This window comes from Choloepus didactylus, chromosome 17 (genome assembly GCF_015220235.1).
Source record: "Choloepus didactylus isolate mChoDid1 chromosome 17, mChoDid1.pri, whole genome shotgun sequence".
In the NCBI taxonomy this organism is placed as follows: Eukaryota; Metazoa; Chordata; class Mammalia; order Pilosa; family Megalonychidae; genus Choloepus; species Choloepus didactylus.
Window position 1 is genome coordinate 52,384,452 of NC_051323.1, and position 15,012 is coordinate 52,399,463.

General features: G+C 39.2%; 1 protein-coding gene across 2 annotated transcripts; it reads left to right on the forward strand.

Moving 5' to 3' along the window:
* Positions 1 to 13,692: 13,692 nt before the first annotated feature.
* Positions 13,693 to 14,688, forward strand: LOC119512659 (glycerol-3-phosphate dehydrogenase 1-like protein). 2 transcript variants are annotated; one of them, XM_037807484.1, is made up of 2 exons: positions 13,810 to 13,917; positions 13,987 to 14,688. In XM_037807484.1, the coding sequence occupies exons 1-2, from the start codon at positions 13,810 to 13,812 to the stop codon at positions 14,686 to 14,688; spliced, it is 810 nt and encodes a 269-aa protein (XP_037663412.1). The 2 variants fall into 2 exon arrangements, with proteins under 2 accessions (XP_037663411.1, XP_037663412.1); XM_037807483.1 differs by having other exon boundaries at positions 13,693 to 14,688.
* The last annotated feature ends 324 nt before the right edge of the window (positions 14,689 to 15,012 follow it).

Consider the following 15,012-nt stretch of genomic DNA (forward strand, 5'->3'; position numbering starts at 1 on the left):
AAACAATATTATGTCCATACTTTTGAAAGCATGCAATTATCTGTTTGTTTTATAAAATAAATGTAGATGTACTTACCAGGCCAAGTGATAATAAGGACTTAGAAAAAGATTATTCTCTTGGATGCAGGTGGTAAAAGTGGACAGATCCTAGATATATCTGCAGCTAGTGCCAATAGTACTTAAAACTGGATTAGATACCGGATTTGCGAGAAAAATGACACTAGGGGTTTCAGCCCGAAGGAAAGGAAGATTGAAAATAGCGTTTCCTGCGATTGGAAAGATGGCAGGAGGAGCAGGTAGGGACATTCAGGAACCAAGGATTTTTTGGTCATGTTAAGTCTGAGAGGTCTAGTTGACATCGATAGTTGCACATACTAGAAATAGTAGAATCATTTAATTCATTTTAAATCACTATCTCATGCCTTGAGGTTAAACCAGTAAGTTTTTTTGAAAAGGATCCAATAACTTTAACAGGCTGGCTTTAAAATGTCTTTTTAGCATTAAAAAAAATGAACACAATATGTAAATATGATCTTTTAGCCAAATTTGCATTTTAATATTGTGGTCTATTATACAATGCTACCACCTGCGTAAAATGAGTCAGTCATAGTTTAATAAGACTACAGTACAGCAAAACAATTTATAATGTAAAATAGAATGATCACTTTTGATAATTATCAAAACTGCAAGCTGAATAAAATGAGAACTTCCATCTGTTACTATCTACCTTTTGCCCCTACATGAAGGAAACATAAAAGAGAAAAGAGTTATATGAGCTGCTCCAAATGGTTGCCTAGAATGAGAGTTCCTATTTGGCAGGGACAGCATGTTACTCATTTTTGTATCACCCACAGAAGTTTGTCTGTAGTAGGCGTCCAATTAACGTCTGTGGAATTTAATCAAAGTCTATTCAGCTGTAAAGAAAAATGTCACAGTCATTATTCAATGCATTTGCACAAGCATTCATTATGAAGTTTCAAAAAGAAAAAAGAAAAATAGCTTAACCTCTGAAAAGTATCCACAACACAGATAGTAACTGAGAAAGTAAGTGAAAAGGACTAACTTCCATAAAAACACTTGTACTTTATTGTTTAAGAGAGATCAGTTGTCACCTTCAGGCTGGAAAAGGGCTTAGAATTATAGGTAAATTAAAATTTATTGGTTTAATAACTTAATAGAGTAAATACAGCTATTTTAACTGAAACATACTAGGAAATAAATACAAATGAGGGAGAGAAAGCAGGATTATCAACCATGAAGTATATCATCTAAAAATGCACTAACTGCTGGTGGCATGCTTCTCTCACAGCAGAGTGTCATAATTCATGTGCATCATGATGAGAGAAGATTTGATTCCACAAACATATTAATAGGTAACATGTAATTAGATGTTACATGGGATTCAAAGTAAGACATAGACTCAGCTGCCAAGAATCTAAAAGCCGAAAAGAGAAGAATTTTTAAAATACATAACTGTAAGCATAGAGAAACTATGAAATTTACAAAAGCACTGAATGCAGAAAAGGGACAAGAAAGATGTGGTTCATGAAGGTGTCCAATACAAGATCAATGTCTTTCCAGGTGTTCTAGTTTGTTAATGCTGCAAAATGCAAAACACCAGAGAAGGATTGGCTTTTATAAAAAGGGGGTTTATTTGGCTACACAGTTACAGTCTGAAGGCCATAAAGTGTCCAGGGTAACACATCAGTAATCAGGTACCTTCACTGGAGGATGGCCAATGGCGTCCGGAAAACCTCTGTTAGCTGGGAAGGCACATGGCTGGCGTCTGCGCCAAAGTCCTGGTTTCAAAATGGCTTTCTCCTAGGACGTTCCTCTCTAGCAAGCTTGCTCCTCTTCAAAACATCACTCACAGCTGCACTGAGTTCCTTCTCTTTGAGTCAGCTCATTTATATGGCTCCGCTGATCAAGACCCACCCTGAATGGGTGGGGCCATGCCTCCATGGGAATATCTCATCAGAGTCATCACCCACAGCTGGGTGGGGCACATTCCAAGCAAATCTAATCAGCACCAAAACGTCTGCTCCACAAGACTACATCAAAGATAATGGCGTTTGGGGGACACAATACATTCAAACTGGCACACCAGGTAAAGGAAAGATTGGAGAACTTTATCAGGTTAGCCAAAGCATGACATTAAGTAGGGGATTCACGAGAGTTGTCAACCAAAAGGTAGGTTAGAATCATATTATGAAAAGCATACCTACGAAGATGAACTTTTTTGAGACTTATTAAGGGCAGCCATTCAAGAGTCATGGAAGGATTTTGAGCAGAGAAACAACACAATAGGAACTTTTGTAGTGAGAAGATTAACCGAACAGTTTTGTGCAGACCTCTCCACTCAAAGCATGGTCCTGGGACAAGCAGCCTCAGTGTCCCATCCTAGACCTACTGAATCAGAATCTGCATGTTAACATGATCTCTAGATAATATGTAGCACATTAGAGTGTAAGAACTGATCTAGAACAGCCTGAGTGGTAAAGATACCAGAAAAGGAAGACCAATTAAGAATTGATTGTAATCAAATGGTAAAGAGGTAGTGGCAAGTAGAGTAGCACTGCTGCATGCCCCACTTAGGAATGGCTGTCCCTTGCAGGGAACAGGGTCCATCCTAAGGCAGTAGCATGACACTTACAGAACTTCTGGCCCTTTGTTCTCAAAGTACTAGACTGAATCCTTCCTTGCAGTCAGTCCCATCATCTTTTCTCCATGCACTGAGGTCTCAGCTTTCCCTGAACCACACTTGTGAAGGCTGTCAGTCCTATATTTTATAACAAAACCAAATCCTCACCCTGCAGCTAGGAAAATGGTCTTACAGAACACTGAGAAGTCATTTGACAAGTCACCACCTCGGTCACACACTCACCCTGAATTCCAGGTATCTTAGAAGCAAATTTTCTTCTTAAGGATTTTATTTTGTTCAAAGCATTCTGATGCCTTTTGAGATACCTTCCTCATTAAATAGAATATTTTACCAAAAATATGCCTGATAAGCTGCCACACCACATAGGTACTCACTGTGCCATCACACAAACTTCCCCAAATATAAAACCTTCCCGCTGTTCCTTACCTTTGCACTTGCATTCCCTCATCTGATCCCACTGTTCCTACCTGACAAACTCCTATTCATCCTTCATTATCCTTTGGGTGACCTCCAAACTCCCCTCTCCCCTCCCTGCAGATTAGGTGAGCCTTGCTCTGTGTGCTCATCCTGGTAAAGCAGGACCAAGTCCTTCCCACTAGGAGGTGGCTTGCCACAGTTTCCCAAGTTCCCAGAATAAGTTTCATGCTGGAGAATATAATCTATAACACTAGATTTTAATCATTAATCATTATGACTGGAATTTACTAAGTTTCTAACATCTTGTAGCTCAATTCTTTTATGCCTTATTTAAAAAAAAAAGTACTTCATTTTCAAGACGTGTTCCTATCATACTAGCTTCTCTGTCTGTACTTTTAAAATAATTTCATATTCTATCACATTACCAGCAGCTGCTTAAATTGCAACATAAATCTTGCCAGAGAATGCAAAGTTATTAGCAGGAAAAATTTCATTTTCAAACCAACATCTAACTGGATTGTGATACTAGGCACAGAGCTTTAAAAAGTTATGTATTTCTCAATCAAGCCATTGCTAGAGTTATAAAATAAATAGCTTTTTCCAATATGAACTCCCAATTATTTTAACTCCAAGTTATGATAAAAACTAAACTGATTTTGGAACAAATTCCTGACATATTGCTCTATAGAAAAATTATGCTCTGGTAGACCTAAGATAATCTGTACATTTCACATGCAAAAAAAACCTAATATACAGATGCCAATAATAACAGAACAGCAGAGTGCTGAAAATTGGTGTTTGCTTCTGGATTGATCAAAACCCACTGCCACACTGGAGGGGCCTCTTAAAGCCCCCCTCCCCTAAAAGCACTAAGTACAAAGAGCTTGCTCACCAGCCAAATGCAATTTCTAGCCCCACACCAAATAAAAGTACAACCTAAGTAAAACACACACACACACACACACACACACACACACACACACACACACAGCAGAGCTTGCTAAATATATTGGGACAGAAGGGCAAAATATACACACTATGCAAAATCAATTTCATCTTTTGGACCCCTATTCCCTCTGATGGTGGAAAAAATATTTACAATTTTAAACTGACGCCTCATTGTATTCTCTTTTGGGTAGCACTCAGTGATTCCAGATTTCCACCCCCTTGCTATCCTCCTTTTCAAGATGGCACAGGTAGAGCTTGTGGGGAGAAGGGGCCCATGATGCCCCTGTGGCCCCTGCAGTAGGGCTGATCTGGCTGATCACTGGCCATGGGGACTGGTGCTTGCTGAGATGTAACCGGCTCCACTGGGTCTTCTAAAGTCTTCACTGCTAGGGCCTCTTCCTTCCTAGTCCAGGCCTCTGTGAAACCCTGGCTCTCTTAGCATCTCCTTTTTCTCCTGGAAAGGATGAGAACCCAGACAACTTTATTTTGAAACAACTGCCTCTGTGGCACCAAGTCATTCCAGCAGTGTACCAAACTAAGGGGCTTACTGATTTGCTCCCAAAGATCCCCCAAAGATGTTGATGTCCATGTCCCTAATCCCCAGAACCTATGAATATATTCGGTTATGCAGCAAGGGGGAATTAAGGTTGCTAATCAGCTGAACTTGAGGAGGGGAAGTTATCCCAAATTGCCCAGGTGGGCCCAGTGTAATCACAAGAGTCCTTAAAAATACAGGCATGCTTTGTTTTATTGCACTTTGCCTTATTACACTTCACCAATATTGCATTTTTTTACACATTGAAGGTTTGTGGCAGCCCTGCAACAAGCAAGTCCATGGCGCCATTTTTCCAACAGCAAGTACTCACTTCATGTCTCTGTGTTACATTTTGGCAATTCTTGAATAGTTCAAACTTGTTCATTATTATTATATCAGTTATGGTGAATCTGTGATCTTTGATATTACTATTGAATTGGTTTGGGGTGCCATGAATCATGCCCATAAGGAGGCAAACTTGATTGATAAATGTTGTATGTGTTCTGACTGCTCCATAGGCCAACTGTTCGATCTCTCCTCGGGCCTCCCTATTCCCTGAGACACAACAATATGAAAATTAGTCCAATTAATAACCCTGCAGTGGCCTCTGAGTATTCAAGTGAAAGGGAGAGTCATATGTCTCTCCTTTAAATCATAAGCTAGAAATGATTAAGCTTAGTGAGGAAGGCATGTCAAAAGCTGAGATAGGCCAAAAGCTAGACCTCTTGCACTAAGCAGTTAGCCAAATGGTGAATGCAAAGGAAATTAAAAGTGCTACTCCAGTGAACACACAAATGATAAGAAAGTGAAACAGGCTTTTTGCTGATATGAAGAAAGTTTTAGTGGTCTGGATAGAAGAGCTAAGCAGCCACAACATTCCCTTAAGCCAAAACCTAATGCAGACAAGGCCTTAACTCTCTTCAATTCTGTGAAGGCTGACAGAGGTGAGGAAGGTGCAGAAGAAAAGTCTGAGGCTAGCAGAGGTTGATTCATGAGGTTTAAGGAAAGAAGCCATCTTCATAGCATAAAAGTACAAAGTGAAGCAGAAAGTGCTGCTATAGAAGCTCCAGCAAATTATCCAGAAGATCTAGCTAAGATCATTGATGAAGGTGGCTACACTAAACAAAAATTTTCAGTGTAAACAAAACAGCCTTCTATTGGAAGAAAATGCCATCTAGAACTTTCATAGCTGGAGAGAAGTCAATGACCAGCTTCAAAACTTCAAAGGACAGGCTAATGCAGTTGTTGACTTTAAGTTGAAGCCAGTTCTCATTCACCACTCTGAAAATGCTAGGGACTTTAAGAATTATGCTAAATCTACTCTGCTTGTGCTCTATAAATGAACAACAAAGCCTGGATGACAGTACATTTGTTTACAACATGGTTTATTGAATGCTTTAAGCCCAGTGTTGAAACCTACTGCTTACACAAAAAGTTTCCTTTTAAAATGGTACTGCTCTTTGACAATGTACCTGGTCACCCAAGAACTCTGATGAAGATGTACAATGAGATTAATGTTATTTTCATGACTTCTAACACAGTACCCATTCTGCAGCCCATGGATCAAGGAGTCATTTCAACTTTCAAGTCTTATTATTTAAGAAATACATTTCATAAGGCTATAGCCACTATAGATAGTGAGTCCTTTGATGGATCTGGACAAGAAAATTGAAAATCTTCTGGAAAGAATTCACCATTCTAGATATCATTAAGAATATTCATGATACATGAGAGGAGGTCAAAATATCAACATGATCAGGAATTTGGAAGAAGTTGATTCCAATACTCATGGATAACTTTGCCTGGTTCAAGACTTCAGTGGAGAAAGTAACTTCAGATGTGGTGGAAATAGCAAGAGAACTAGAATTAGAAGTGGAGCCTGAAGATGTGACTGAATTGCTGCAATCTCATGATAAAAATTTAACGGACAAGGAGTTGCTTCTATGGATGGTTTCTTGAGATAGAATCTACTCCTGGTAAAGATGCTGTGAACATTATTGAATTGACAACAAAGGATTTATAATATTATATAAACTTAGTTGATAAAGCAGCAGCAGGGTTTGAGAGGATTGACTACAATTTTGAAAGAAGTTCCACTGTGGGTAAAATGTTATCAAACAGCATTGCGTGCTACAGAGAAATCTTTTGTGAGAGGAAGAGTCAATTGATGTGGCAAGCTTCATTATTGTCTTCTTTTACGAAATTGCCACAGACATCCCAACCTTCAGCAACCACCACCCTGATCAGTCAGCAGCCATCAACATTGAGTCAAGACCTTCCACCAGCAAAAAGATTACACTTCACTGAAGGCTCAGATGATGGACAGCATTTTTTAGCAATATACTATTTTTAAATTAAGGTATGTACATTGTATTTTTAGACATAATGCTATTGCACACTTAATAGACTACAGTATAATGTAAACATAATTTTTACATGCACTGGGAAATGAAAAACTTTGTGTGCCTTGCTTTACTGCGATATTTGCTTTATTGTGGTGGTTTTAGAACCAAACTTGCAATGTCTCTGAAGTATGCCTGTAAAAGTGGAAGCAGAAGAAGAGTCAGTCAGAATGATGTGTTGGGAGAAGAACTCTGCCACCATTGCTGCCTATGAAGATGAAAGAGGATCATGAACCAAGGAATGTAGAAGCAGGTAAAGGCAAGACAATGGATTCTCCTCTAGCAACTCCAGAAGGAGCACAGCCCTGCCAACACCTTGACTTTAGCCCAGTGACATCCATTTCAGATTTCTGACCTCCAGAACTGTAAGATAATAAATTTGTGTTGTTTTAAGCCCCTTCATTTGTGGTAACTGTACCCAGCAGAAAGCAAGGAATCATCCCCCTACCCCCTGCCCTGATATTTCCTCCCACACCTAAGGTTGGTTTCCAGCATGCCACCAACCCTTCTCCTCTAATGTTCCACCATGATGCGGTTGATGAGAACGTTGTCTGGCCTCTTGGCACCTCTACATTTCTCTCTTCCCTGCTTCCCACTCCAAACAAGAAAAAGGGCAACCCCTCCATAGCCTTTCTGGCTGGAGCTTTCCTGGAAGCACCTCTCTTCTATAGCTCTAACTAAAATTAGCCTTCACTCATCAGTTTCCTCCTGATATTTAAAGAGATTTTTTTTTTTTTTTAGAGTTACAAATCCCTTCTTCTCTCCCACCAAAGCCTTGCTTTCAAGACAATTATCTTAGGGCTGAAGAAAGACTTTTGAGAGTCAAGGCTTTGCTCTAAATCATATCTGCCCTTTCCCAGTAAGGAATAAAGCCCAATGAGTCTATGTAAATATGACAGCAAGGCAACCTGCTTAGCCTCTCCCCACAATCTCCCAGCCAGATTGCTGCCCCTGAGTTTCTCCTGTACAGAATTCTGGAGCTGCTACGAGTCTAGAAAGTCTTCACAAATGAAATGCTTTATACTGACCAATTTTTTAAAAATAGATATTCCTCACCCTGGTGATTGAGTCAACAAGTGTTTGAGTACCTACTATGTCCCAGGACTGTTCAGAGGACTTGAGAAACAGCAGGGACAATAGAGGCAGCCTTTTCTAGGACCAACCCCTGGCCATTGTCTTTAAACCAACTCCATGTTCCCTGCCTCTTACCAAAAGGGTGTATCAAATGCATTAAGTCTGAGGAACAGGGTTGAGCAAATGGAAATTCTGTGGATGGCAGATCTTTGTTTGAAAAATACTTGAAATTCAGTTCTGCTTTCAGCCTTCCCTGAAGTGAGAGACTTAATATGATCCACGTGAAGCTATTTATGATGCAGAAACCAATCCCCACTGTATCCTCTATTATAATATCCAAGAAGAAAGATTTAGTGGTGTGGAAGAACAGGATACCAGCAGTTATTGTTGGCCTACTGAATGCCAAAAAATAGGCTCCAATATCTGAGGGGTGTTCAGAGGACTTATTTTACTAGCCCAGGTAGGTATCAGCTGCCCTAGTGGTGGGCCTGTTACGTTCTGTGATGAGTTATGAACCAGGACCAGGATGTAACATGATGGAAACACCTTGAGGAGGCTAGAGACAATGAAGCTCTGAGCCTGACCCAGTGCCAGTAAGTCCAGAAGAGCCACAAGCCACTGGAGGTCTCTGTATTGTGTCATAAGGTTCTTTATCCAAACTACATCAAAGCATAGGACAGAGAGCAAAGTCTCCATTTCACAACTTGTTTGAAAAAAAAATAGAAATGAAATATCAGAAGGATATACAGAACTGTCAAACTGGTTTGTGACTGAAAACATTATCAATGGCCACAAAAATTCCCCAGTTATTCCATAAATGGCTTCCGGGGGTGGAATGAATGCTGAGAGTCATAAAGTCAGATGAGTGGGGGTAGTGAGCATTAAGTTTGTCTCCTGATTCTGGAAGTAAAATGGGCTTTTATCCCTATCACATTCCTGTGCTTTCACAGGTTAATAGAGTCATCTACCCCTCCCCTCTCACCCCTCTCTCTCTTCCCCTCTCTTCCCTTTCACACACACACAGACACACAGACACACACACAAATACACACACATTTTCTAAGTTAGCAAGTTTTATAGGAGTCAAACAGTAGCTTATACATTTATAGTTAACCTAAAACTATAATGAAAATTGGAGCAGAAATCAATTAAATTGACAATCAGAAATTAATAGAGAAAAACAACAAAGCTAAAACTTGGTTCTCTGAAAAGATAAATAGAAGGGATAAACATTTTTCAGCCTAACCAAGAAAAAAGAGAGGGGACACAAATTGCTACTATCAGAAACAAATGAGGGGCCTTCACTACTGATCCTATGGACTATTAAGGATTATTATGAATAACTCTATGGCCACAAATTTGATAACTTAGATGAAATGGACCAATTCCTAGAAACACAATCTACCAAAAGATCAACTGAATAGGTCTATATATAGTATATATAGTATAGTATGTATATCTATACATATATTTCTCTATATATTTCTATACTATATTCTTGAATAGTAAAGAAATTGAATCAACAATTAATGACCTTCCAAAAGAGAAAGCCCTAGGCCCAGATTATTTTACTGGTGAATTCTACCAAACATCTAAGGAAGAAGTTATATCAATTCTCTATAGTCTTTTCTGGAAAACAGAAGCAAAGGGAAAACTTCCTAATGCATTCTGTGAGGCCAGATTGGATGGAAGAAGTAGATCTATCTCTATTTGTAGATGACATGATATTGTATATACAAAATCCTCAGGAATCCACTAAAAAAATTAGTTCAGCAAGGTTGCAGGATATATTTGTATTCCTATAAACTAGCAATAAACAATTCAAAATGAAATTAAGAAAATAATTCTATTTACAATAGCATTAAAAGGAATAAAACACTTAGGTATATAATATAACAAAACAAGTACAAAATTTGTCCTCTGAAAACTATGAAATATTGTGAAAGAAATTAAAGAAGAGCTAAATAAATGGAAAGGCATCACATGTTTACAGATTGGAAGACTTAATATTGTGAAGATGGCAATACTGCCCAAATTGATATACAGGTTTAACCCAATCCCTACCAAGATCCAAGCTCTCTTTTTTTTTTCAGAAATTGATAAGTTGATCCTAAAGTTCATATGGAAATGTAAGGGACCCAGAATAGCCAAAACAATCTTGAAGAAAAGATAAACAAAGATGGGGGAAACAGATTTCCCAATTTTAAAACTTACCACAAAGCTACATTCATCAAAACAGTGTGGTATTGGAATAAGGATAGAAATACAGATCACAGGAATAGAATTAAGAGTCTAGAAACAAACCTTTTCATTTATGGTTGATTAGTTTTTAGCAAGAGTGGCAAGAAATTTGGTTGGTAGGGGTGGTGGTGGAGAATAGTCTTTTCAACAAATGGAGTTGGGACAATTGGACAAACAAAAGAATGAAGTTTGACCCATTCTTTACACCATAAACAAAAGTTAAGTCAAAATGGATCATAGACCTAAATGTGAGTGCTAATACTATAAAACTTTTAGAAGGAAACATAGGGATAAATTTTTATGATCTCAGATTTTCTTTATGACACAAAATCACAGGTGACAAAAGATAAAATAAATTGATCTTCGTCAAATTAAAAACTTTTATTCTTCAAAGTGCACCATCAAGAAAGTGAAAAGAAAACCCACAGATTAGGAGAAAATATTTGCAAATCATATATGTGCTAAAGGAATTGTATCTGGAATATATAAATAACTCTTACAACCCAATAACAAAATCACAAATAAACAAATTTAAAAATGAGCAAAGGATCTGAATAGACATTTCTCCAAAGAAGCAAGTAGCAAATAAACGCATGAAAAGATGCTCAACATTATTAGCCATTAGGAAAATGCAATAAGATACATGCACTAGGATAGCAATAAACAAAAAGACAAGCAATAACAAGTGTTGGCAAGGATATGGAGAAATTGGAACCCTCATACATTGCTGGTGGGATTGAAAATGATATATCCACTTTGGGAAACAGTTGAGCAGTTGGCCAAAAGTTAAACATAGAGTTTCAGTATGTCCTAGCAATTCCAGTCTTAGGTATAAACCTGAGAGAAAGGAAAACATACATTTACACAAAAACTTGTACACAAAGGTTCATAGCAGCATCATTCATGATAGCCAAACAATGGGAAAAAACCCAAGTGTCCATCAACTAATTGGTGGATAAATAGAATGGATAATGACAAAGCTGTACGATTGGAAGTCCAAAATCAAAGGATTAGCAGAGGAATACTTCCTCTGAAGTCTATAGGGTTCTAGTGGTAGCTGCTGGCAATCCATGGCATTTTTTGGCTTGTAGCAGAACGCAATCTCTGCCTCAGTCACATAGCTATCTTCTCTTTCCTGAACTGTGTCCCAATTTCCCCTTGTTTTAAGGATATCAGTCATATTGGATTAAGCCTCCACTCTACCCCAGTATGGCTTCATTTTAACTTGCCTAATTCCAGTATGGCTTCATTTTAACTTGCCTAATTTAACTGACCCTATTTCCAAATTAGGTCACATTCTGAAGTAGTGGAGAATAAGACTTCAGCTTGTTTTGGGGGGATACAGTTCAATCCATAAGACCATTGGACTGTTCACTTTAATTGAGTGAATTGTATGGTATGTGACATTTATGTCAATAAAGCTGTTAAAAATAGAAATACATCATCAACTAAGTTACACATACAGAATGTAAGGATGGTGCAACATTAGAAAACCAATTAAAGAAATGCAATGCAGCAATTAATTCATGGAATAATTCATATGATTATCTCAACACACTAAAACCAAAAACAAAAGTCCTGACCTCAACAACCTCAGATTCTAGTGATGGTGAGGGATTAATAAACCTATGTTAGGATTCAGTGAGAGAATCCACACAGTGAAATGGGAACACAGGAGGTGCCTAATTTATCTTGGGATTATCCAAGAAGACTTATCATAGGAGCTGATGCTCAGACTGAATGCTAAAGGCCCCCAACCCTGGAGCAAATAATCTCAAGAGAAGACGTGTGCAAAATCTGGTGAGACTATCAACCCACCTCTGCCCTTGGGTGCATCACCATCTGATAATTGATAATCTGCTTCCTCACTTCCCATTCATTCCTCTTGCTTCTCCTTTACCACCCCAGAAATAATTACAGTTGCCCAATGATCATTAGCCAATGATCTCTTGCCTACCAGATTCAATTAACATCTTAACACATATTACTTGCCCTCTCTTTCCTGTACTTCTCAAATCTTTCATTCACTCTCTATTGACTTTATTATAAAAATCCATGCTAACAGCATGGCATATGAAAACTTACTTGACTTGAGAAATCTATTTCAATTTCAGAGACAAGTGAAGAAAAATAGTCTAGAATATATCATAAAGGAGTCAAAAAAAAAAAAAAAGTTCAGCATATTTAATCAGACAATCAGTTGACAAATGTGATTTAGAAAGTGTGTGGCAGAGGTATCGGACCTCACTAGGGCCTTTACTCCCAAGCTAAGTTCACGGCAAAGAGCAGACCAAAGCTCCTGATCTCTGTAGGCAGAGTTCTCAAGGAACAAAGGAACAGCAGGCTAGGTAATCTGAATGACCCTCTCACTGAGGACAACTAAATAAGCTACACCAAAAAAAAAAAAAAAAATAGGTTTACAAAATACTAAGGGCTTGCCTGGTCAGATCAGAAGATAAGACCCAGAAAGGTAAGCCCAGTTATTCAAAACTACATTTGCTTCAAAGACATTTGCCTATGATGGAAAGGAAACTGTGAAGGCCAGCTGTATTTGAAGTCCTCTTGGTGCTAAGGAGATGCAAATCAAAGCCCAGAACCTGCCAAAGGTCAGAACTCTGACAAATTAATTCCCACTGTGTGAACTGAATTACCTACCCTAGAAAAAACTGTGTTCTTACTCTTTATCCCATTCCTGTGGCTGTGAATCCATTGTAAATAGGACTTTTTGAAGATGCTATTTTAGTTAAATTATGGTAACCTGAATCGGGATGGGTCTTAATCCTATTATGAGAGGCCTTATGGAGAGAAAGCCACAGGAAGGAGCCAGAAGCCGGAAGTCAATGGAACCTGGAAAAGAAAGGAGAAGATATCACCATGTGATGGGAAAGTCAAGGAACCCAGGATTGCCAGCCAGCCACAGCACTACTGACTCTGGGAAGCCTTTTGACTTTCTCTGAAACTGTGAGCCAAGAAATTCCTATTGTTTAAGTGAACCTATCATGTGCTATTTGTCATAGCAGCCAAGAAACTAAGATACCTACTTTCAGCTAGAATCGTGACAAGCATGCCCTCAGGGTAGGGACTTAAAATAAATGAGCCATGGCAGGGACTTGTAATCTAACTTCCTATCATCTGGTTGTTCAGGAACCTCAAGTTTTGAACCAAAATTAAGGAGGTTCTAGAATGATAGTCTTCCCAGACACCTTGCCAAATCAAATGAAAATCCTTTCTTGAGAAAGACACCATCATCCCAGGCATCAAAATAATTCCCCAAATAGTTTTTATATACAATGTCCAGCACAGACTCAAAGATAACCAAGCATACGAGGAAACAAAATATCCTAAGCAAAACTATATAAATAGAGGCGGCTAGCCGGGGAGGCAAGGTGCGGCTGCTGCATTCAGGTCTGGTCATGGCAGCGGCACCCCTGAAAGTGTGCATCGTGGGCTCCGGCAACTGGGGTTCAGCTGTTGCAAAAATAATTGGTAACAATGTCAAGAAACTTCAGAAGTTTGCCTCCACCGTCAAGATGTGGGTCTTTGAAGAAACAGTTAATGGGAGAAAACTAACAGACATCATAAATAGTGACCACGAAAATATAAAATACCTCCCTGGACACAAGCTGCCAGAAAATGTGGTTGCTGTCTCAAATCTCAGCGAGGCAGTGCAGGATGCAGACCTGCTGGTGTTTGTCATTCCTCACCAGTTCATTCACAGAATCTGTGATGAGATTACTGGAAGGGTGCCCAAAGAAGCACTAGGAATCACCCTCATCAAGGGGATAGACCAGGGCCCTGAGGGGCTGAAACTCATTTCCGACATCATCCGAGAGAAGATGGGCATTGACATCAGTGTGCTGATGGGAGCCAACATTGCCAACAAGGTGGCTGCAGACAAGTTCTGTGAGACCACCATCGGCAGCAAAGTAATGGAGAATGGCCTTCTCTTCAAAGAACTTCTGCAGACTCCAAATTTTCAAATTACTGTGGTTGATGATGCAGATACTGTTGAACTTTGTGGTGCTCTTAAGAACGTTGTGGCTGTAGGAGCTGGGTTCTGCGATGGCCTCCACTGTGGAGACAACACCAAAGCCTCTGTCATCTGCCTGGGCTTCATGAAAATGATTGCATTTGCCAAGATCTTCTGCAACGGCCACGTGTCCACAGCCAGCTTCCTGGAGAGCTGTGGGATGGCTGACCTGATCACCACCTACTACGGAGGCCGGAACCTCAGGGTGGCCGAGGCGTTCGCCAGGACTGGAAAGACCATTGAAGAACTGGAGAACGAGGTGCTGAATGGGCAGAAATTCCAAGGACCTCAGACTTCTGCTGAAGTGTACCGCATCCTCAAACAGAAGGGCCTAGTTGACAAGTTTCCATTGTTTACTGCAGTGTATCAGATCTGCTAGGAAGGAAAATCAGTTCAAGATATGTTGTCTTGTCTCCAGAGTCATCCAGAGCATAGATAAAGTGAATCATGCCACATGTTGAGGAAATTTCTGCCTTATAGTCAGTCTTTTGGATTCAAAAGAAAACCAGAACTTGGCAAGAAGATGGTTGCTTGACTATAATTCCATCATGGATGTGTATGAATTTTTACAGGTTCAATTTTGAATTAGAAGAGGCAGTTCGTTGGCCAAGATGTACTTTGCAACAACTCAACGCACATATGTATACCTGTGAGAGCGTGTTCATTTCTCATTCTGTGGTCTTTTATATGAACTAAATTAAAG

Excerpts from the sequence above, each read along its gene's own strand:
- LOC119512659 (XM_037807483.1), top strand. The coding sequence starts at position 13,693 with ATGGCAGCGGCACCCCTGAAAGTGTGCATCGTGGGCTCCGGCAACTGG.